The 25,318-nt window shown below is 42.3% G+C and overlaps 1 protein-coding gene across 6 annotated transcripts in view; it reads left to right on the forward strand.

The window, feature by feature from the left end:
* myt1lb (myelin transcription factor 1-like, b) overlaps positions 1–25,318 on the forward strand; it is a 430,716-nt gene that overhangs the window by 265,845 nt on the left and 139,553 nt on the right. For all 6 annotated transcript variants that reach the window (XM_034194911.1, XM_034194910.1, XM_034194914.1 and 3 more), the window contains one exon: positions 17,573–18,030. In XM_034194911.1, the coding sequence (XP_034050802.1) occupies positions 17,573–18,030 (458 nt within the window). The remainder of the gene's footprint in view (positions 1–17,572; positions 18,031–25,318) is intronic.

Below are 25,318 nucleotides of genomic sequence, written 5' to 3' on the forward strand. Positions count from 1 at the left end.
ACCACTAATCCACCGTGCTGCCCAACATTTAATCAGTTCTGACCAAAATTAAACCACTAAGTAGCCCTTCCACCATGTCTATATGGGGTCCAAACTGCTTGAGTTAATAAACAGAACAAGAGGGGACTTTATTGTCATTGCACATATATGCAACAAAGTTTGTCCTCTGCATTTAACCCATCCGAATTACAGTTAGACACAATCCAACCACTAAGGGCAATGGGCAGCCATATTCCTATGCCTGGGGACAAACTTCAGATGTAGAGACACTGCCTTGATCAGAGACAGATAAAGAAGCAGACCCTAAATAAGGACGTTTTTGATTTATGAACTTGAGTTTTACCTGTCAAGATAACCACAGAGAAAAGGTCATGGGACCAAAACAAATTTGATATATAACTTCATATTAGTGTTTCACAGTAGCCTCAGTGTATGTTTAAACAATTCCTCAGAATATCCATTCCAGATATCTGTTTTTTTGTTGTTGTTGTTGTTTGTTTTGTTTTGTTTTTTGACTGGGGACCTTGACTTTAACCAAGTTTCTGTCTTGGGCTAGGTCATTTAACCGAGCTTGGTCCAAATCACTTACAAATTCTTAGTTATTTTTTTCATGCTTGGAAAAGCACAGGCCCTCAAAACAACACCCCCATTTCCACTACCATGTGTAGGTATAAAAGCCAAAAAGCCTGAGTGATCACAACGTCTGGCAAGAAGGTTGGGTTTTGTTTCCATTTGTTTGTTTATTAGTTAGTTTGTTTGTTAATATTTTGTTAGTCAGAAGTATATATCAAAATCATGGCTGAATTGCAATGAAGAAGTTGGCTTTGGGTTACATAAGAACTGATCTAAGGGTATAGCTTGCCTTTATCAAGTCAAAGCCAAGTACCCAAAAAGTATAATTAACTGAATGACTTAAAGGTAATCATGAAAATAACAAAGTAACTAAGTTTGTGAAGTAATTGATTGTTAGCAAATAAGTAGACAACCTTCTGGATAACTTCAGAGTAACTGTAACTGAGTGACAGACTAACTCTGGGATTTAAAATACAGTACCTGAGTAACTGTAAATGGTGATCTTAAAAGTGACTGAAATTATCAAGCAACTAACTACCTGTAGCTAAGTAACGTAAAAGATTTATTTGAGCCTGATAAAGCGTGACATCACGCCTTTGATCCTGATTGCTTCAATTCTTATTATCTGATGATCCAGATTAGAAGGTCAAAGAAGTTAGGATCCATTTTCAGCAATAAGCATCATAGGACAGGTACTGTCTCGATCCTGATTACAGTATCAAAGCACCACAGAGAGAGAGCTGATGCAGTGTTTGGACTGACGCTGCTCACTGAGGTTTTGAGGTAGACGAGGAAGAAGGAAGTCACAGACGAGTACCTAAGGATTGTTCTGGACACATATGAGGAACTGAGAACAGCAGTTAGAAGCAGAATTACAGAAACAGTCAAAGTTCTCCTTAGTGCCAGCCTTCTTCTTTGAGTCATTATTTTTTTGTTTTAGTTATGGATGTGTTGACTTTAGGAATTACAAACCAGCACCCCGTGTGTGCTTTTTTACAGAAGACACTAGGAGGGTGGAAATAGACTTGAATAATGGAGAATGGAAAGGGCTTTGGAAGACTGATGATTAATTAGTAGAATACAGAATATCTGAGGTTTAATGAAGATAAAGATTCAGATGCTAGCTTGTAGGGAGTGTTCTTAAAAGAGCGAAGAAGTTTAAATACCAGCAGTAGAAAAACCAACAGAGTTCAGCCTGTACTGATGAAGGTGAATTAAGGCAAAGATATGTGGGAAAGATAGATGAGGGAAAACTGTGATTTCTTACAACCAAAGATAATCACAGTTTGTGTGACCTAAATGCAGTCTTAGTCAGTGCTGTTAAGTTTTAAAACCAATTTATCTAAAAAAATAAAAATAAAAAAATAGCCCATTTAAGTGTAGTTTGAACCAGTGTGCCATTGGTTTCAAACTGTGTAAACCCATTAAAAACACACAATAGCAGGTATAACCCTCACTTAAGCTGAATTAACCATGGTTTACACCATTCTAGCCTTGGTTGTAGCTCACTTTAGAAACAAGCAGCAGTGGACTTGGTGGCCGCCAGACCTCAGTTTAGGAAGTTATACAAACTGACCAACAAGCTCATTTCAAGCTACATGGAACATCATACCTGCTTTTAATTTCCATCATACAAGTATTGACAAAATTATTCCCTACAAATGCCCAATATAATCAACAGGTGGCAGACTTGTCTGTGGTACATGATACATATATTCAAAGCAAACATATGTTTGAATTGATCTGGTTCAACATTAACCCATTTTTAAACAGTTTAGCTTCATTGTATCCCCCTTGAATATGGTGAGAAACAAGATCATATTTATAGTTTTGGATTTATCATGGTGGGAAAAGGTCATTTCTTCAATTTGGGGTTCTTCAACTATCAACTTCTTGTGCTGTTCTTGTGCTGTCAGGTCTTCAACCAACACTGACTTTGATGAATATTCAAAGACTTTTGGACTTTTTGGAATCAGACCTGATATGGACTGTACATGCTGTCTAAATTAACTATATATATATTTTACACACACTGTTATTTGGTATAACAGCCTAGGCAGTGGATCGTTCCTCTGAGTCTGGTCTGCTTGAGGTCTCTTCTTCTTTAAAAAAAAATGAGTTTTTTTTTTCTTACCACTGTCACCTATGTGCTGGCTTAGGAAATTTGGTAAAGTTAGACTTGCACAACTCCCCAACATACACAATAAGTGCAGACAGCAACGTAAATATTGAAGATTTTGAGTGCTGGCTTAAGTTGACATTTTAAAAGAATTTTTGAAAAAACAGGGCTAAAAAGATAGATGGAGAGCGGTATATGGGCTCACACTACAAAATGCCACCATAGTACGAACTAAAGAAGACGAACAAGAGCCCATTAACAAGGAATATAAGTCTTTACTCACATTTGTCGGTCGACAATTCCCGATCTGCTACAACTGTCAGATAGTTGGGAAAACGAGACATTGCACGGCACATAGATATTAACGAGTGTCTCATATGGAAAGACGAGTAAAACTTGAAACACACAGAGCATACAGACTGAGACCTCTCCATTTCTAGGGTTTTATATAGCATCTATATTCTGTGTATATATGTGTCTAAATATATAATAATGGTAAGCAGTGTACTGCACTTCACGCTATGATGACACATTATGAATCATCAGATCTATGTGGTAGTTTACTGTAATATAGACATTACATTACCAAATGTTTGGCTGGGTTTACTTGGATATGTAACAGATGAACATAAAAATAATCATTTTAATAATCATTTTACTAATTTAGTCCACTCAGCACGTTCTTGAGCTCTTATAATTCCGTTGGAAAAGTTGGACAGCAAATACAATGTCTGATACCTGGTTTCCGCTCCTGTGCCAAGCAAATTTCCTTTTTCCACTTTTGCAACCCACAAGGATCATCCACGAAACAAGTGTGGCATCATCATGCGGCCTCATGATGACGCCACGTGGAAGCAACCCAGTGCCAAGACGATGTAGCTCAACGCCACAACAGCACAAGGGACGCAAAGGACAAAGCGAATCGGACGCCAAAAATCAAACATGTTTAATTTTCTCTGCGTCGAGCACAGGACACAGAAATTAAGTGGTTTCAGTGCAAGTCAGAGCAATGTAATGGCACTCAACGTGACTGGAAGCCACACCCTCACAATACAACATTATTTGGTCACGCACGCACATGTGGACAATTAAAAAAAATGGCTGGCTGCAGGCAGTTCCTCACTCCCCCCTCAAACTCTCTCATCACTGTGTTAAATAAAGAACAAAAAAGGACATAAGTCCTGCTCACAGACTGATTGCCAGAGACAGGACATGTCCGCATCAAGTATAACTCCACATTTACTCACTGATGGTCCATTCGCGCGCGCATGTGCGCACACAGCTCGTGGTCAAAGGAAGAAAGATAAACTATAACAGAACTCAGAGCGCAGACCTGCAGCTCAGCACAAGAACAAATATAAACTAGAAGAGAAATCAGAATGCACAGTCTGACCACAGCCAAACTGTGCACTCTGATTTCTCTGTGCAAAGAACCTGTAGGTTGCATCTTCACCTCCTGTCTGCTCCCCTGCTGTGTGCACCTGACACAGACATTCCTGCATCATCATGACGCCACAGGAAGCAACTCGAAGCAGCCCTGATGTGAAAGGGGCTTTTAGACAAATTTCACATCCATCTCAAAAGTGAACATCTGCTGACTGTTATGCTAACAGTGCAAATGGCCACACATTTTGTAAGTGCCAAGCGAACGGTGTTAAGCTCATTTCACACCGGGGCTGCTCCCAGTTGCGTCGTGCATCGTTATGACGATGCCGCGTGGAAGCAACCTAGTGCCGAGATGATGCAGCTCGGCGCCACACCAGCGCGAGGGGTGCAAACAAAAATTAAACATGTTTAAACATGTTTAATTTTTGTTTGCGTCCTCTGCTCGACACAGAATTAAGTGGTTTCAGCGCAAGTCAGAGCAACAGGACAGTACTCAGCGTGACTGGAAGCCACACCCTCACAAGACAACGTTACCCGACGCCAGTTTATGATTCCTGCTGTGTTCCATTGTTCCTGAAACTGCAGCTCCTTCTTTGTGTGGTGCTGTCTGGTGAAGAGAGGGGCTTTAGATGTTCATGTGTGTCACCTAGAATTTGGCCAACTCCTGCTGTGAGAGGGATCGAATGGGCTCACACGGCACTATCTTTCTTTCAGCCACTGGTGTGTGCAAATAGTTGTAGCAACAGGTGTACAAGGCGTTGGAGGCAGCTACGATTTTACACGTATCGCATATGATTCCTGCTTCATGCACAATTCATGTGCAATTCGACCACATTCGTACCATGTGTGAAGGGGCCTTCAACACTGTTAATTTACTGTTAAGGGCAAGATATAAATGAAATGAACATTCTGGTAATGCAGCGTCTGTGCTTTGTTTTCTAAAGTGGGTAATTGTGAACTTTGACAAGGTCACGGCGCCTGCATGTTGGTAATGCTGATTTGGTTTATTGAACTGAATTGGTAAAGGTTATTGATATCCTGGGTTGAAGAAGTGGCAGGTTGAATAAGATCCAGGGTGTACCCCGCCTCATGGCTTATGACTGCTGGGATAGGCTCCACCCCCTGCGTCCCTTAATTGGAGTAAGCAATTGAAGGTGAGTCAGTGAGTAACTGATTTTCTTTTTGTTTTTTCTACTCAAGTGAACTGTGTCTTTTCCACTCCAGCTGTGGGAAAGACACAGTTTACAACAGGGGTGCTCAAGTTCGGTCCTCGAGAGCTACCTTCCTGACACTCTTAGTTGTCTCCCTGCTCCAACACACCTGAATCCAATGAAAGACTCATTAAAAGCCTCCTAACGAGTCTTTCATTGGATTCAGGTGTGTTGGAGCAGGGAGACAACTAAGAGTATCAGGAAGGTAGCTCTCGAGGACCGAACTTGAGCACCCCTGGTTTACAACATTTGATTGATTTGTTGGATGACATTTCCACCCTGTGCCAACATGGACACTGGAACATAAGTAGTCGTGTGAATAGATCGTAGCTGACTATAGTGGATGCTGTAAATCTAAGTGGACCTTAATTTTCATGAAAGAAACACAGACATCCCTGCAAACATTGGTGATAGCAAGGATTATTTCAACGGCGTGGCTCTGTGCTTTTGCTCAAGCTGACACTTATTCTGCTGCATGTGAAGGCGGAATAGCAGCTGATATGTGAGCTGGAGCCTGAGCCGCCAGAAAACGCCCCAAATTGCAGCGTCTACTGCGCACTGAGCCTTCTGCACAAGACACTATCTTTTGTTCTCCCCAGAAGCCTGACAGCTCAGAAATGATCCTCATTCGCGCTCTCATTCACTCGCTCACTCTTGCCTCTTCTTCTCAACTCCTTGACTATATATATGTTCCAATTTTGGGCGTGTGCACAAGCATGCACACATGCACACTGCATGCAAACACATACAACCACATTCTTCCGTCTGCCTCGTGCCTATAGTTACCCCTTTACATTTTCTTGCCATCTACTTTTCATTTTTCCCTTCACTGGCTGTGAGGATAGTGAATCCCTCATGGATTTTTGGAGGGTATCACCATGGAGACAGGGCTCTGCCATGCGCATCTATAGATTCTGGTGGTGGATAGGGGGCACGGCCAGATGTGGTGCATCTTCTGCCTCGCTAGTCTGTTCTGTGGCAATACAACAATGAGCGAGAAGGTGGAAAGAGCAGTGGGGTGCAGATATAGAGAGAAACTGGTGTGAGAGAAGGTCAGAGGCATGCTCACGATGAGAGGTAGAAAAAGCCGAAAGTAGAGGTTATATGGTATGAATGTAGAGAGTGAAGTTGAGGAAGGAAGGAAAGGAGGAGAGGAAGAGACAACAGCAGTCTTATCCGTGTGTCATGGAGACAAATGGCATGCGATGCTAATGACTGGCTAAAGCTTTTGCCCCCGCTGAGAAGAGCCGCTAATATGACTGCTAATAAAGGCACCGTGCAATGCTGTCGCATTCCAGCAGTCACTCAACTGTCGCCCAGAATTAGCCAAACAGGAGCTTTCCTCGTTCCACGCATGAACACCAAGTGGGTCGCCAACTTTTACACATTTTAGCAATAAAACAGCACCTGCTCTAAAGAATTTGTTGCATCTTAACATGTTGGAAATGTTGAAGTCTGATTTGGTCTGATTTGGATTTTCAAACCCTTTATTTCTTTAATTGCTTCTTCTTGGAATCCACACTTGATAAATTATTTCATTGTTTCACCGTACAAACAAAGTCCTTTTGTGGCATCGTGCTTCATATGATCTGTTTCTTTTTAAATGTCACCTCAGTAGCCTACAGCACAGTACAGTATTTCTGGGAGGAATTTTAACTCTGAGCCGCAGTAAGTAGGATGCAGCGCCTGTGATGATGAATGTTGGAGCCAAGGTCACAATGTGACAGAGCCGGGAAACGTGGGCTGGTGGAGCCACAGAGGCTTCCTCTGGCTTTTTCATGTCGGGGCTGAGCAGCAAATCTAACGGTGTCACAACAACCTGACAGCTAAGGGATGGGAGCACACGTGACCCATGTTTGCGCTCATCGCTTCTTAACATCATTGTGTTTAGCAGTTGGTGAGGCTCTACAGTCGCCTGAAACAAAGAGGACAATCTGAGAGTTATTTGACCACCATCAGTGGGTCTTTACACCGTTAGCTTTTAAATCATGTATATGGCTTCGTACTTCAAAATGACACAAAAAACAGGGTGGTCAACACATACATCTGTGATTTCTGTTCATGTTTTGTTGAAGCAGTTTGTAGCATTGGACACAAAGATGCTACACGGGCATGCCAATGGCAGCAGAGAAAAAAGTTGTAATTACTGGTGAAAGAAGCTAGTAGTGGCTAAACTGAATTGAGCCATAGAAAACACACAATAAAAGGCGTGGTACCATGACAAATTTTATAAATCTGTAGATGAGTAACAGGTGCATTTGGCGGTTGTGAACACACACAGTCATTGTCAGCTAATGCTAGCATGTTAGCAACAAGTTGCTCTGTTGTATGTTCAGGCTTGTGGAGGGATCAAAAGATCCACTGTAGGCCAGAAAACCCAACGTCCACTAAACTAACAGGTATAGTCTGGCTATGCATAGCCCAAAATATACCCCGTTGTGAAGGTTCACATTTCTGTCATCTGGGAAGCGACAACACTTTCGGACGTATTTTGACCCCAGCCCAAAAGTGCAGTTCCTTGACTGGCTGCATGAGGCTGGCTCTAAAACACAGCACAATCCATTTTAAAATGTCCAACTTTAGACCAGAAATAAACATGTTTACAGCCTGGTACAAAAAAAAAAAACCCTGCTGTGGTCTCTGTAGGTGGTTTCCTCCTCCATGACACCTTCTTACATAATGGCATTTTAATCCATAAAATTCTGTATAATTGTGGGCATGGTTGCTTTGAATGACAGAGGCTGAGTCCAGTAAACCCGCCTCTCGTAGCCTCTCACAACCGCCACTAGCTTAGCTTATGGCAAGCTAAAAGTGGACGCTCTCGTTTTGGCCAAACTTCTAGCCAGTTTTTGGGTATTCTGTGTTAGTTTGTGCCCGCGGCCAAGGTGCAAAAAGCAGTTCCTGTGAGATAATGAGTATATGAGGTCTGTTAGAAAAGTATCCAACCTTTTTATTTTTTTCAAAAACCTGATGGATTTGAATCACGTGTGCTTGCATGAGCCAACCTTGAACCTTCGTGCGCATGCATGATTTTTTTCACGCCTGTCAGTTGCATCATTTGATTGTAAGCAGCCTTTGTGTGAGGATGAGTGGAGTCTCTCATCGTTTTTTCTTTGCAAGGAAATGGCGGAACGACTGGAGCAGCGCGACTGCATCAAATTTTGCCACAAACTGGGCAATAGCCAGGTGGAAACCATTCGGATTATTCAGATGGCTTTCGGTGATGTGCCCTGACATGTCCAGCTTGTCCACAATTTCTCGGATAGTCACACGACTGAAAAGCCACCGAAAACCATCTGAATCTTCCAAATGGCTGACGAGCTGGGCATGTTACAACATGTCCTGTGAGGCTTCATCACGGAGGCGCTGTTGCTGCGCCATCAGCTTTGTGCCAATGAATTTCGCCGCCACTCTTTTCATGGCAAAATCTTCTTTCACAGTGGAATGTGCCGAAAAAGTGCTGATGTCCACGTCTTCCACAATTTCTGGGATAATCACACGACGGTCCCACATCTCCACAGCGTCCACTTTGGAAATGATCCGATTGTTTCAGTGTGTTGATGCCAATCGGAGCGCGGCGCGCCCTCCACCGTTGTGCAGACGTCTTTAAACTGGTTGTACTGCTCCTTAATCTGTGTGATGCCCAGAGGATCGTCACCGAAAGCCAACTGAATAATCCGACTGGTTTCCACCTGGCTATTGCCCAGTTTGTAATTTGATGCAGTCGCGCTGCTCCAGTCATTCCGCCATTTCCTTGCAAAGAAAAAATGACGAGAGACTACACCCATCCTCACACAAAGGCTGCTTACAAGCAAATGACGCAACCGACAGGTGTGAAAAAGTTCACGCATGCGCACGAAGGTTCAAGGTTGGCTCATGCAAGCACACGTGATTCAAATCCATCAGGTTTTTGAAAAAAATTAAAAGGTCGGATACCTTTCTAACAGACCTCGTACTTCATCTACATTAATTCTAAAATTTACCAGTAATAAAATTATAAAAATAACTGAAGATTTAAGAGTGGCCGTAATAAATATTTAAGAAACTTAAAGTTTATGAGCAACATCACCTGTTCAAACATATTGACACGACGCAGTTTGTTGGGGAAGAGTTCAGAAAGATACAATTGAATGTTTTGATTACCATTCACAGGCGATGAAAGACTTGGGTGTTAAATTCGTGTTAAAATCAGAACAAGAAGCTGCACTGAAAGAGATCTATTTTGGAAGAGACACATTCTTGTGTGTTGTTGCTTCACTGAGGGCAGCACGCTGAGCAGGGTGATAAAAGTAGTCCGGCGAGTTCAATCTGTGGGTGCGAGCTATCCCACAATGCCAAAATAGCAGAGATGTCAGTCCAATGAGAGCGGCACTCTGTGCAGGGTGCCAACCGTAACAGAGCTACTCGCAGTTGTGTTGTTGCTGTGTCTGTTTGGGGTATTTTTTTTTACAAATACCTGGAATAATATGGCTTGTTGTACGGTGAAACATCCTAACGGGTCATCTAAGACATTGCTGTGGAAATTTTCACACAGACTTAAACTCTTCTCTTGTTAGCATTTTTGGCAACTATTGGTATGGCCACTTAATGTACAGTTACTGAAAAAATACGCATAACTTTTACTGCCCACACAAAAGTAAATTGTTACAAGAACCATCGCACAGTCCCGAAAAATATGATTTAATAAACACCTAAACTGAGGTGTTAGCTGGTGCTTTGGACTTGAAGAGAGGGGCATGTTCAGGCTTTTGTCATCATACACTGAGACTCCCATGGCCCAGCCCTTTATGCATTATTGAGTTCATTGTAAATCGATGTGGGCGGGGCTCTCAACATGGCAACGCCCATTTCAGCTGTTGCAGGCTTTGTCTAGTATATGTATACAGTCTGTGGTGTCTGGTCTTCTGGGATTCTTGGATACATTTGTATAATAACAATTCTAGGGTTTTTTTTCTGTGCTAATTTGACATCTGCTGTGTGTGTTTTCAGTGTCTCTATATCCTGTCACATTGCCTTTTGGCATCAGTTGGTTTTGTCTTTGGCAGATATAGTCTGGTTTAACCCGGTGGGATCAAGTGCATTTCCTTTTATGGTGCTTTCATATAGTATAATGACCATGTATTGCACACCAGAATGTTCAGAACAACTCAGCTTTTTGAATATGAGACATACATTTATGTAACAGATATAATTTGGCTCTACACCTGAAAATATGTAATGTGTTTTTTTTTTTTTCAGAAAGTCTTCAAATCTTTTGTGAATACATTTTTAGTGATGTGGGTGAACTGTTTTGGTGTTAGAAGTAGGTTTGCCAATGTCTTCAGGTCACACAAGTAGTGTAATATATGAATATAATTCTATTGTACTTTCCTGCATTAATGTTAAGTGTACATCAGGTGTAGATATTGTTCCATTTCTGTAACCTTGAGCACAGGTTGCTGTGGGACACAACAACAAATCTGTTACTGAAAGTAGTAGATGAAAAAGAGCAAACACACACACACGCACATATATATATATATATATATATATATACGAGTCGTCACGGAAACGACTCGGCGAATTTGCGCGCACGTCTTTCATTAAAAAATGTCCTTAAACAGTGGAATGTCCGCATAAAGTCCTCATGCCAGCCTCTTCTGAATCTTCTCTGTTCTCTCACGACGTCCTGGGTGAATTAAGCCTTAAATTAGGATGTTTTCAGCTCGAAACAGGCCGACGACGGCGCCTGGAAGCGCTGCGCGACGTCCCGCTCCGTGGGAAGTCCTTACACCGACAGAAACACCGCATAATCTCTCATCAGCCGTTAAACTTTTCACCGAAAACCACCTTAATTTCTCGAATAGTGTCCACTCAGATATTCCTCACAGGTCCAGTAAAAATTTTGATAAAGCAACGCGTACCGTCTCGAGCAACGTGTGAAACAAAGGAATTCAGCCGAGAGGGCTGGACCACATCTCACTCAAGGCCTGCCCACAGGGAAATGACGTCACCGACATGCGTGAAAAAACTCACACATGCGCACGAGGGCTCAAGCATGATTGGTGTAATCGCACGTCATTCAAATCCATATAGTTAAAAAAAAATAAAAGTGTCAGTTTCTTATCTAATAGACCTCGTATATATATAATTATATATATATATATATATATATATATAAAAGCTCAAGCAGTGTAGCAGTGCCACCCACTGGGAAATACAGGGCAGAGACTTGAAAATCCCAAAGCAGTACATTTGTAAAAAAAATATAAACAAATAAATTATCATTTACCTGTCTGTTGTCTGCTGCTCTTGTCAAATAATTCCTTTTTGGATAGCTAAACCCCATTATTGATAAAAATGGATGTCAAAAAATGTCCATTCTTGGGGGGGGGGGGGGGGGGGGGGGGGGAATCATTCAATCTGTTTTTTCACCACTTTTCTTTGTCTGCAAGACTAAATAAAAGAGTGTTTCCAGGCTGACAAGACTGTTCTTTCAGAGTCGGACTATTTAGTGGGGGTTTCAATGACATTCCCTCACAGACGCTTCAGCCACAGTTCAGACTTTTGCAGGGAAAGAGATGAGACAGACCCATGTGACATTCTCCAGCCTCTTAGATTGGCTGAGTCAAAGATCCTCTTGAGGAAAGATGCATTTTACATCTCAAAATTTGTAGTTTCAGGAAGCGGTCAGTTGACATCTCTGTGATGTTCTGTCACTGATTTATTAATATAAGAATTACAAAAAGTACACTTTTAGATGCACCGGCATATCTATTAACCTCAGACTGTTGCTGGGGTATTATTTAGCCTAGACTAAAAAAAAACTATTATAATACTAGACTATCCCAGAACATACATGAGTATATCCCAGAAAAGCCCAGTTTAACTGTAGGTATGATCTGGGTGGGGAATTATGTTTGGATGTTATACTGGCAATACAAAGACTACGTATCACAATTCTGGTGAATGTTTCAGATGGTGACAAACACTGCGGGAATAAATTTAGAGACAAATTGTCAGATCTTTCTGATAACTTCAAAGATCTGTCACACCTTGGTCAGTAATGGCAAATCTTAAGGCCCCTTCACACATAACACGATTGAAGCCGACTGGCGCACGAAGGAGGAATTTCATGCCACTCAAAAAATCACCTCATACAGCTTTCACACACACCAGCAGCCGAAAGACAGCGAGTGGTCTGCGTGTGCCCATTCAACCCGCCTCTTGGCAGGTGTTGGCCAAATTCCAGGTACCACGCATGAACATCGAACACCGCTCGCCATGTATGAGCGCACACAGCATGGTAAGGCGCCTTGCAGCTAATTTCTGGCCAGCCACTTACTGACTGCTGCAAATGACAGCTCAGTGCACAGAGAACACACCCATGACAAGTATATAAATAAATACTACAACAACTACATACATAATTACATAACAAATAACTAAAATAAATAATCACAGAACACAGAAACAGAGAGTTACAGTTCTGTGTGCTGAACAAACAGGTGGGCATGTCTGAAAACAGTAGCACCTGTTGGGATCTGTCGCCCTGCAAGCCACAGCCGGACATGATGTTACAACTCTCCACTGTGAGGCGCATATGTGTGCTTGCTGTCCTCAAGTGGAAATACATAAAAACATATATCGCCTTTGCAACGGGCTGGAGCGACCATGTCAGCGCACACATCTGCAGGCTGTTCCATGTGAAAAGGACTGTCTGATCATGTGTGCACTCAGCTGGCGATCTGAATGTAACCTCACTCACGTGAGCTATGGTCCACCTGAGGCAGTGTCTTTTTGACGCGCTGCTCGCTGGACACGCGCGCATGGGGCTGGTTGGTCACGGGGCCAGGAGATGTGGACATAAAAGCACACTGCTTCATTCATTTTCATGAATTGACATCTATGACTATGTTGGTGTGTTTTTTTTTCTCACAGCAGCAGCGCAATGTGGTGCCACATGTTCCAGGTGCTCACACTGTGGAAGTATAAGCCTTTAGGGTCGTGGTGCTGCCTGTCTTTCTGTATGTTTGTGAGACTTGGACACTAACCACCAGTGATCTAAGGTGACAAATGGGTGTCTTCAGTACTAAGTCTCTTCGGAGGATCCTTGGGTACTGCTGGAATGACTTTGTATCAAACAACCTGTTACTAAGAACGACGAGGATGAGGACTATCACATGCATTGTGAGGGGGCATCAGTTATGACATTCTGGCCATGTGGCCCGTTTCTCTGTGCATGATCCAGCAAGCAGGTGCCTGAGTGCTGAGGACCCCAGTAATTGGAGAAGCCCAAAAAGATGCCCACATTTCACCTGGCTGCTGCAGATTGATGGTCATTTTACAGATGTGGGAATGGAATGTTGTCTGCCTGGGTAGATGCCATCCAGGGCCCCAAGCGGTTCTGTGGGGTTGTGGATGCGGCAAAGTGCAGCATCAGCACATGCTCCCAGACTTGACTTGACTTGATTATTGTCCTGCAAGCAAAGAATGGCACAGGTAGTAGCAACAGGTTTAGTCTTCCCCAGGCTGAGTTCTGGTACACAGATGATCAGTGCAACAGACAACAGTCCATCATTCTGTATCCAAAATACAAGCAATAGGTCAGCAAAAATCAGCAAACACAAAATGGCAGTGTGGGTCTGTAACACAAAGGTAAAGCACCAGAAATTATAATGCGAGAGTAGGTACAAACCTAGACAATCTGACCATGTGGGAATGCTCATCGCCAAATTGTCTAGGTTTGGAAGTGTGGCTACACAGATGTGTGGATACACATGAACCTACGAGGTCTGTTAGAAAAGTATCCGACCTTTTTATTTTTTTCAAAAACCTGATGGATTTGAATCATGTGTGCTTGCATGAGCCAACCTTGAACCTTCGTGCGCGTGCGTGATTTTTTTCACGCCTGTCGATTGTGTCATTTGCTTGTAAGCAGCCTTTGTGTGAGGACGGGTGGAGTCTCTCGTCGTTTTTTCTTTTCAAGAAAAATGGTGGAACGACTGGAGCAGTGCGACTGCATCAAATTTTGCCAGAAACTGGGCGACAGCCAGGTGGAAACCATTCGGATTATTAAGACGGCTTTCGGTGACGATCCTATGGGCATCACACAGATTAAGGAGCGGTACAACTGGTTCAAAGATGTCCGCACAGCGGTGGAGAGCGAGCCACGCTCTGGTCGGCCATCAACATGCTGAAATGACCAGATCATTTTGTGAACGCTGTGGTGATGTGGGACCGTCGTGTGACTATCCGAGAAATTGCAGAAGAGGTGGACATCAGCACTTTTTTGACACATTCCACTGTGACAGAAAATTTGGCCATGAAAAGGAGTGGCAGCGAAATTCATGCCGCTGCTGACGGAGCAAAAGTGCCACCGTGTTGAATTTTCACAGGGCATGCTGGACTCTGAAAAATGATGACTACCTCTTCCACCATTCGGAAGATTCAGACGGCTGAATCGTGTGACTATCTGAGAAATTGTGGAAGAGGTGAGCATGTCAAGGCATGTCCTGTAAGACTTCCAACACGGAGGCGCTTTTGCTCCACCATCAGCTTCGTGCCGAAGCCATTGGCATGAATTTCGCTGCAACTCTTTTCATGGCCAAATCCTCTGTCACAGTGGAATGTGCCGAAAAAGTGCTGATGTCCACCTCTTCCACAATTTCTCGGATAGTCACACGACGGTCCTGCATCACCACAGCGTTCACTTTGGAATGATCTGGTCATTTCAGCATGTTGATGGCCGACCGGAGTGTGGCTCGCTCTCCACCGTTGTGCGGACGTCTTTAAACCGGTTGTACCGCTCCTTAATCTGTGTGATGCCCAGAGGATCGTCACCAAAAGCCGTCTGAATAATCTGAATGGTTTCCACCTGGCTGTCGCCCAGTTTGTGGTAAAATTTGATGCAGTCACGCTGCTCCAGTCGTTCTGCCATTTTCCTTGCAAAAAAAAACGACGACAGACTCCACCCATCCTCACACAAAGGCTGCTTACAAGCAAATGAAGCAATCGACAGGCGTGAAAAAACTCAAGCATGTGCACGAAGGTTCAAGGTTGGCTCATGCAAGCACACGTGATTCAAATCCATCAGGTTTTTGAAAAAAATAAAAAGGTCGGATACTTTTCTAACAGACCTCGTAGAAGACCTGAAACAGGATTAATGCTACACGAAAAGAAAGTGCACAAGATGTCAAAGTAAAAGCACAAGAGAACACAGAGATTCCTAATACACAGTGAATAATATCAGGACTCGTATAGCAGGGAGATCAGAATGAAGTATTAAAGTGTGACTCATGACAAGCACTACACAAAGAAAACCACAAGAATCTGATTGAGCAAACCTGGAAGTGTGAAACATGCCTCTCTGTCCTTAAAGTTCCACATTTTTTCAAGTGTACTGGAGCCTTTCCTCTGTGTCATCAATGTTTTGTACATTCTTGACCTGAAGTAATGAAGTGCACTTAACTTTTGATAAAGACACAAAAAGCAAAAATAATACACATCTTAGCTGATGCGGCAAAACAATTATAGCAGTTCAACCATTTTTCAGAGGGATTCAGGTATTGTCTAATTAATACCTGTCAAACAGGTTTCTCAGTGGCTGACAGCGAATGTTGTTCTTAAACTTCATTATTGTTACAAAAACCCTAGAAGATGGAGGTAGTGAGGCACGACAAGAAAAGGCAAAGCGGGTTGGGGGGGAGGGTGGGACTACCTGTCATTTTCACACCACCACCCCTGTTGCACCTCCTTCCTTCCTCTCACTCACCTGTCCTCTCTTACTGCCTTGGCAGCCTCTAACCTGCTGGGACCAGCCCTTGATTTATATGGAGAGAGCCCCAGAATGGAGGCCTGGATGAGTGGCATTTTAATGTGCTTTTGAGATGTTTGGTCACAAGCGCTATTGATCACACTACTGCAGAATGCCCCCCTCCCCCACTGTCCCGTAGACCCCCGCGCTGCCCAGGGGGAGAGGTCCGGCTGTCAGGCAGGGAATGAGTTTCCATGCGGGTTAAGATTAATGAAATGAGGACCCTGGTTGCAGTAGGTGCAGGGAGTCAGACTATTAAGAAACCCCTGGCTGGGGGAGATTGAGCCTGCCAGCTGAGTGGATGCTGACTGACTGATGGAACTGAAGGAGAACAAGGAGAGGCAGAATTTGGGCTGTGGAACACACTTATGTGTTGTGTTGATTTGCAGTAAAAGAACAGAAATGATTTTCCCTTCGATCTGCTATCTTACAATAGGAGCAGCCTTTCCCAAAGCATCCACTCCACAACAGCAGCACTCGCTAATAACCAGCATTTTCTTCTCGCTACACACTGCCTTGTGCCATTCATTCATATCAGGACTTACTCTAAGTAGTGTGGAGCCGGGGAAACATCCAGAGGTGGTAAAAATAGGAGCCAGGGATATTTCACGACTGAGTGAACATGCCCAAAGCATGTTTAGCTCTGTTACACTCGAGCCTGGACAGGGGCTTTATTTGATGGCCAAAACACTCAGCAGACCTCATCATAATTCTGACTGTGTGGGTGCTTTTGTTTAAATGTGCCAAGCACACACACACACACACACACACACACAGTATGTTCTCACTGTGCAGAGCTGCAGGTAGTAGCTCTGGGCTCTTGCAGGTTTGATAAGTGAAATGGATTAAAACCACAGTGATCAATAGCCCAAGCAAATACGCAGATTATCAGATTATCAGATTAGGATCTGTCCCGTCCCCCCACTGCCACAGGGACCCGGAGAATACATTAAAGCCTGAGGTACCTTGGCCAGATTCAATTAATCAGCTTTTGTTTTCAGTTCCAAGCTGTTGTGTTGCGTGCACATCAGAACATGGACATATTGATGTGTAACAGTGTTAGCAGAGCGTGCACAGTGTGCTTCTTGTGCCTAAACAATTTCTCACATAAATATCAATTGTATGTGTGAATAAATTGAATTGCTTTGCTTTGTGTTGGTTGGAAAATATAGATTATTTCCCTTGAAACAGTTTTTTTTTTCTTTCTTTTTTTGGAGAAACTAAGCACTTAATTGCTCTGCAGTATGTGCGTAATTAAATTAAAGTTTTGTATTTCTTTTTCATGCCATTGTGCCATTAAGAAACCGCAGTTGGGTGTTTGCTTGGTTTGCACCACTCTTTGTTTAAACGCTGCTGTGTGAATTGTTTTCCTTTCAGCTGTAGTGTGTGAACCACAGCAGCTTGACACGGAGGCCTGATTGCTAACGAGTATTTGTGGTGAAGGTGAGGCTAACGGCTAATGGCTACTCCCCTATCTCTCCTCTGCAGCATGTACGGTTGCCCTGTAGCCAAGAAGAAAAAGAGCCTGGACAGACAAACCCTGGAAACCTCCCCGAAGAGGAGCACCTACCTGGATGACATGGACAACTCCACAATGGAGGAGTGCTACGAGACGGACGGCACAGAGGAGATGGACGACAGAGACGAGGGGGAGGAGGAAGGAGCACTAGAGGAGGAGGAGGAGGAGGGAGAGGTGGAGGAGGATGAAGAGGAGGTGGAAGACTACATGGACTACAACGAGCAAATGGAACACGAAGAAGTGGAAGTTGAGAGAGGTGAAGGGGAGGCAGACGAGGAGGAGGAGGAAGAGGAGGTAGAGGTGGAGCAAGAGGATGAAGAGGAAGGTGATGAAGAAAGAGTGGAGGAGGTAGAGGAGGAGGAGGAAGCAGTAGAGGAGGATGTGGACTATGAAGAAGAAGAAGAAGGCGAACAGAGTCGAGTGCAAGGTGAGAAAATGTCCATCATATTGTGATGATGTTTAGGTCTACAAATCCAGACGATGCCCTCAGTCACTCCTGCTGTGTGAGAGTCTTAGAAAGATGTTTTTGGAACCTGATAACACCTCAGGAGTGATTTACAAGACATTTTGCGGGCATTAGCATGCAGACTAACGTCCGTTAACTCAAAGCTAACTTCTGCTTTTGTCAAAAGCTCAAGTATGCACACACTCATGCCCTCCTGCAGACGCTGTTAAAATGTAAAGAAAATATTGTTTATGTTTGATTGGCTGATTGATTGATTGATTGATTGAGTTGCAACATCAATATAAACATACAGAGGTGAATATATCAATGATACACGGATAACACAATAAATCATAAACGCTTATTTCCATTGAGGTCCTTGTCAAAAAAATCATGTGACAAAACATGAACATGTGAAAATTGTACATAATAGGATCTCAATAATAAATAGCAATACATTTATTATTATACAAATAATGAATGTTTATGAGTTCAATGGTATGAATATTTCATGAGGTGAAAGCTGGAACAAACCATTCAACAAGGCGAAACCGAGTTGAATGGTTTGTTCCAGCTTTCACCAAATTAAATATTTGCTCCATTGAAAGAATGTAAAAACATTCATTATTTGGTTTACATAATGGCTAAAATAGGTCCTTGTCATTTGATATTATTTATTATAATTTATAAACAACAGAAAAAGGACTTACATTTTGGCGCGTCACTGCACACTGACTGTACGTCCAGAAAAAAAAGAAAAAAAGTTTGTGGACGATCCTCACTCCAGCGAAAATCAATCAATCAATCAATCAATCAATCAATTTTTTTATATAGCGCCAAATCACAACAAACAGTTGCCCCAAGGCGCTTTATATTGCAAGGCAAGGCCATACAATAATTATGTAAAACCCCAACGGTCAAAACGACCCCCTGTGAGCAAGCACTTGGCTACAGTGGGAAGGAAAAACTCCCTTTTAACAGGAAGAAACCTCCAGCAGAACCAGGCTCAGGGAGGGGCAGTCTTCTGCTGGGACTGGTTGGGGCTGAGGGAGAGAACCAGGAAAAAGACATGCTGTGGAGGGGAGCAGAGATCGATCACTAATGATTAAATGCAGAGTGGTGCATACAGAGCAAAAAGAGAAAGAAACAGTGCATCATGGGAACCCCCCAGCAGTCTACATCTATAGCAGCATAACTAAGGGATGGTTCAGGGTCACCTGATCCAGCCCTAACTATAAGCTTTAGCAAAAAGGAAAGTTTTAAGCCTAATCTTAAAAGTAGAGAGGGTGTCTGTCTCCCTGATCTGAATTGGGAGCTGGTTCCACAGGAGAGGAGCCTGAAAGCTGAAGGCTCTGCCTCCCATTCTACTCTTACAAACCCTAGGAACTACAAGTAAGCCTGCAGTCTGAGAGCGAAGCGCTCTATTGGGGTGATATGGTACTACGAGGTCCCTAAGATAAGATGGGACCTGATTATTCAAAACCTTATAAGTAAGAAGAAGAATTTTAAATTCTATTCTAGAATTAACAGGAAGCCAATGAAGAGAGGCCAATATGGGTGAGATATGCTCTCTCCTTCCAGTCCCCGTCAGTACTCTAGCTGCAGCATTTTGAATTAACTGAAGGCTTTTTAGGGAACTTTTAGGACAACCTGATAATAATGAATTACAATAGTCCAGCCTAGAGGAAATAAATGCATGAATTAGTTTTTCAGCATCACTCTGAGACAAGACCTTTCTAATTTTAGAGATATTGCGTAAATGCAAAAAAGCAGTCCTACATATTTGTTTAATATGCGCTTTGAATGACATATCCTGATCAAAAATGACTCCAAGATTTCTCACAGTATTACTAGAGGTCAGGGTAATGCCATCCAGAGTAATGATCTGGTTAGACACCATGTTTCTAAGATTTGTGGGGCCAAGTACAATAACTTCAGTTTTATCTGAGTTTAAAAGCAGGAAATTAGAGGTCATCCATGTCTTTATGTCTGTAAGACAATCCTGCAGTTTAGCTAATTGGTGTGTGTCCTCTGGCTTCATGGATAGATAAAGCTGGGTATCATCTGCGTAACAATGAAAATTTAAGCAATACCGTCTAATAATACTGCCTAAGGGAAGCATATATAAAGTGAATAAAATTGGTCCTAGCACAGAACCTTGTGGAACTCCATAATTAACTTTAGTCTGTGAAGAAGATTCCCCATTTACATGAACAAATTGTAATCTATTAGACAAATATGATTCAAACCACCGCAGCGCAGTGCCTTTAATACCTATGGCATGCTCTAATCTCTGTAATAAAATTTTATGGTCAACAGTATCAAAAGCAGCACTGAGGTCTAACAGAACAAGCACAGAGATGAGTCCACTGTCCGAGGCCATAAGAAGATCATTTGTAACCTTCACTAATGCTGTTTCTGTACTATGATGAATTCTAAAACCTGACTGAAACTCTTCAAATAGACCATTCCTCTGCAGATGATCAGTTAGCTGTTTTACAACTACCCTTTCAAGAATTTTTGAGAGAAAAGGAAGGTTGGAGATTGGCCTATAATTAGCTAAGATAGCTGGGTCAAGTGATGGCCTTTTAAGTAATGGTTTAATTACTGCCACCTTAAAAGCCTGTGGTACATAGCCAACTAACAAAGATAGATTGATCATATTTAAGATCGAAGCATTAAATAATGGTAGGGCTTCCTTGAGCAGCCTGGTAGGAATGGGGTCTAATAAACATGTTGATGGTTTGGATGAAGTAACTAATGAAAATAACTCAGACAGAACAATCGGAGAGAAAGAGTCTAACCAAATACCGGCATCACTGAAAGCAGCCAAAGATAACGATACGTCTTTGGGATGGTTATGAGTAATTTTTTCTCTAATAGTTAAAATTTTGTTAGCAAAGAAAGTCATGAAGTCATTACTAGTTAAAGTTAATGGAATACTCAGCTCAATAGAGCTCTGACTCTTTGTCAGCCTGGCTACAGTGCTGAAAAGAAACCTGGGGTTGTTCTTATTTTCTTCAATTAGTGATGAGTAGAAAGATGTCCTAGCTTTACGGAGGGCTTTTTTATAGAGCAACAGACTCTTTTTCCAGGCTAAGTGAAGATCTTCTAAATTAGTGAGACGCCATTTCCTCTCCAACTTACGGGTTATCTGCTTTAAGCTACGAGTTTGTGAGTTATACCACGGAGTCAGACACTTCTGATTTAAAGCTCTCTTTTTCAGAGGAGCTACAGCATCCAAAGTTGTCTTCAATGAGGATGTAAAACTATTGACGAGATACTCTATCTCCCTTACAGAGTTTAGGTAGCTACTCTGCACTGTGTTGTTATATGGCATTAGAGAACATAAAGAAGGAATCATATCCTTAAACCTAGTTACAGCGCTTTCTGAAAGACTTCTAGTGTAATGAAACTTATTCCCCACTGCTGGGTAGTCCATCAGAGTAAATGTAAATGTTATTAAGAAATGATCAGACAGAAGGGAGTTTTCAGGGAATACTGTTAAGTCTTCTATTTCCATACCATAAGTCAGAACAAGATCTAAGATATGATTAAAGTGGTGGGTGGACTCATTTACTTTTTGAGCAAAGCCAATAGAGTCTAATAATAGATAAAATGCAGTGTTGAGGCTGTCATTCTCAGCATCTGTGTGGATGTTAAAATCGCCCACTATAATTATCTTATCTGAGCTAAGCACTAAGTCAGACAAAAGGTCTGAAAATTCACAGAGAAACTCACAGTAACGACCAGGTGGACGATAGATAATAACAAATAAAACTGGTTTTTGGGACTTCCAATTTGGATGGACAAGACTAAGAGACAAGCTTTCAAATGAATTAAAGCTCTGTCTGGGTTTTTGATTAATTAATAAGCTGGAATGGAAGATTGCTGCTAATCCTCCGCCCCGGCCCGTGCTACGAGCATTCTGACAGTTAGTGTGACTCGGGGGTGTTGACTCATTTAAACTAACATATTCATCCTGCTGTAACCAGGTTTCTGTTAGGCAGAATAAATCAATATGTTGATCAATTATTATATCATTTACCAACAGGGACTTAGAAGAGAGAGACCTAATGTTTAATAGACCACATTTAACTGTTTTAGTCTGTGGTGCAGTTGAAGGTGCTATATTATTTTTTCTTTTTGAATTGTTATGCTTAAATAGATTTTTGCTGGTTGTTGGTGGTCTGGGAGCAGGCACCGTCTCTACGGGGATGGGGTAATGAGGGGATGGCAGGGGGAGAGAAGCTGCAGAGAGGTGTGTAAGACTACAACTCTGCTTCCTGGTCCCAACCCTGGATAGTCACTGTTTGGAGGATTTAAGAAAATTGGCCAGATTTCTAGAAATGAGAGCTGCTCCATCCAAAGTGGGATGGATGCCGTCTCTCCTAACAAGACCAGGTTTTCCTGGTAAAAGTAACATCTGACATCAACAATCCAACACGAACTTTAAATACAAGTCCAAAAGTAATTCTGAGGATGTCAACCACAATGCTGTGCACCAACTTCATGTACTTCAAAAATAAAGACTGTGTACTTCATTAGTGCAGCGAAAAAAATCACGTCAGAAATTAGTCCAGCTTTTCATTCTAACTTCATCCTAACAGCTCTTCATGTGTCCCTTCAGCTTACAGTGCAGTGGATTTGTTTTGAGTGTGCGTGTGTGTGTGTGTGTGTGTGTGTGTGTATACTCACACACGTACACAAAACAAATCCACATTCTAGTGGAGTTTGGAAGATGTGCGTGTGTGTTGGGGGTGTTAAAATTAGGTTTTGGGTTCAAATAACCATAATAATGTGCAAAAGATTATTTACGTTACCACTATTTACTTTTACTCGGATATCAACCATCTTGGAGTCGTTGATGTCATCACTGCCTCCATGCGGAAAACTAGTGGAATATATAAGAAATACACACACACAAAAAAACATTTATGACAGGCGGATTGGTCAAAAACGTTTGGACACAAAGAACAGAGCTGGAAAAAAGGCACAAGGTGCATCAATCTGGCAAGGAACTATTGCACCTAGTGAGCTTATATAACCCCTGGTGCTGAGCTGCAAATTAGAAACAGGTGTGCGTGTAAAGCACCAGAAAGAGTGTGTGGCCAGAGAGAGGGAAACGCCCACCACCAAGAACCCAGCGACAAACAAGAGAGATAGAGACAGACAGACCCAAGCAGAAAAACCAAGCAAGAGAATAAACACACAGAAAACCAATGAATCAATGAAAATAATGAAACAAAAGAACAACAAAAGAAAATAAAACAGACAATCAAACAAAATTTCAAACCCTGACAATTTACAGGGCGGGCCAAAAATATGTTACCCATTCTGATCGTACACTATTTTTTTTAAGTGTGAATGCTTTTTTTTTTTTGAAATATGTCACAGAATTATGACATTTTTTTGTTTGATACTAATTGCCTCCTATTTTTCACTATTTCTGAACACAGTTCAATAATTAATGACGGGCTCAATCCATGCACATCTCCTCTGAATCACAGTTGCTACGTGCACATCGAAGTTTGTGATAACAAATTAGGGTGGTCTTCAATACACTGTCTGATGGTAACACAAAAGCTTTGTTTCTCTTCTAATTTGCTGCAGTCTGAGCTTGCAAAATCTGAATTTTGTAGGAAAACAGATGAAGAGCTCTGTGTCTAACATTTCGAATGCTTCTAACAGTTGTCCTTGAGCGATCAGTCTGATTTGTGATTGGTGAAAGTCGTATCAGAGTCTCAGTAGTGTTGGCTGTCCTTGCAGACTGTGGCCGGCCTGAGTGGACAGAGAATCCTTTTGGCTGTTGAGGTTGTGAGGCCTGTTGACTACCATAAGCACAGCGACTCCTGCTGGCCTCCATCACACTCGCATCTTAATTTGTGCTGAGATCACATGTTCTATAAATGGCAAAGTGGAGTTGGACACACCCAAGTCCACTTGTGCTATGTGCTGAAGATTATGCTCCACTGATCATGAAATGAGCTTAAAGTTGATGGCAAGTGTCACTCTGAATGGTTGCGTTAATGGTGTGTGTATAACATGCAAATGAATAATGTGGACGTTTTCCAGCCCTTTTGCTCACACCACCTTGGTTTGCAGTCTGACTCAACATCTAATCGAGCTTGGACACGCCCAAAAAACATATGAGCCACACACTTGTGCAACACCATTAAGACAGAGCCGTTGGCCTCTGGATCCATGTGTTCTGTTAGTATGACTTTGTGTCAAACAAGCTGTTACTTGTATTTGCAGTAAATGTCATTCAGTGTTATGTTTTGGCTATGTGGCGCATTATCCATTGTGCACATGAGGACCACAGCAAGGCCAAGACGATCCCCACATATCACTTAGCTGTGACAGATAAATGCTACTTTCAAGGTGGGGTGCACCAGTTGTCTGCCTGGGTGGATGCCATCCAGTGCCCAGGCGGTTCTGTAGTATAGTAGGTGGGGAGTTGCGCAGCACAAGTGCATTATCCAAAAACCTGGCCTGTACTCAATTCCTACTCAAATGTACAGTACTTGAAACAGCGTAGCTTGAAAATAATAAAACCGTAGTAGCATTGCACTGACACCTGATATGTTGTTATGGAGATGAATTGATGTCTTCTTGTTTAAAAAAGTTTAAGGTTGATTTTTGTTGTTGCTTTTGTTTGTTGCTGTGACATGGAAAAACAGTAATGAAATTATTTGGTTTATCCTTCCTTCTTACTCCTTTGAGATATTTTCCCCCAATTAAATATCCAACAGAAATCTCTGAGACCTTTGCTGTTGCTAAATGTTGAGACAGGATTGTTTTTTGTACACTACAGAAGGAAATTAAAAGGTCATAGAACTCACACACTAATCTTTCTTAATAGCAGAATATTCTCAAATTGACTGTCCCCTGACAGTTATTAAAACATATGAATATTAGAGCTGTTGACAGTCAAACCAGTGCTTTAATTATATCCTTCCTGAATATGATTTAAAAATACAATCTCGTTCTGGGACTGAGATTTGAGAAACTCCTGCCCCATATCTTACCTCCTCTTCCACCCCCCACCCCCAACGTTCCTGACACATTTGGCAGGTTTCTCTCCAGCAGATTCTGCATTGCGCCCCTGTGCCACAATTGGACTTGACAGTGCCTTCAAATCCAATTAAGAGTGAAGCTCTGAGAGAAGAGTGTGTTAACCCTGTTTGGTGCAAAGCGCTGCCCACCCAAAGTGTCGATGCAGCATCTCTGCAGTCATCCTCTTATTTTCTTGCAGACATGTGAAAAC

Source organism: Thalassophryne amazonica, chromosome 19 (genome assembly GCF_902500255.1).
Source record: "Thalassophryne amazonica chromosome 19, fThaAma1.1, whole genome shotgun sequence".
NCBI classification, from domain to species: domain Eukaryota; kingdom Metazoa; phylum Chordata; class Actinopteri; order Batrachoidiformes; family Batrachoididae; genus Thalassophryne; species Thalassophryne amazonica.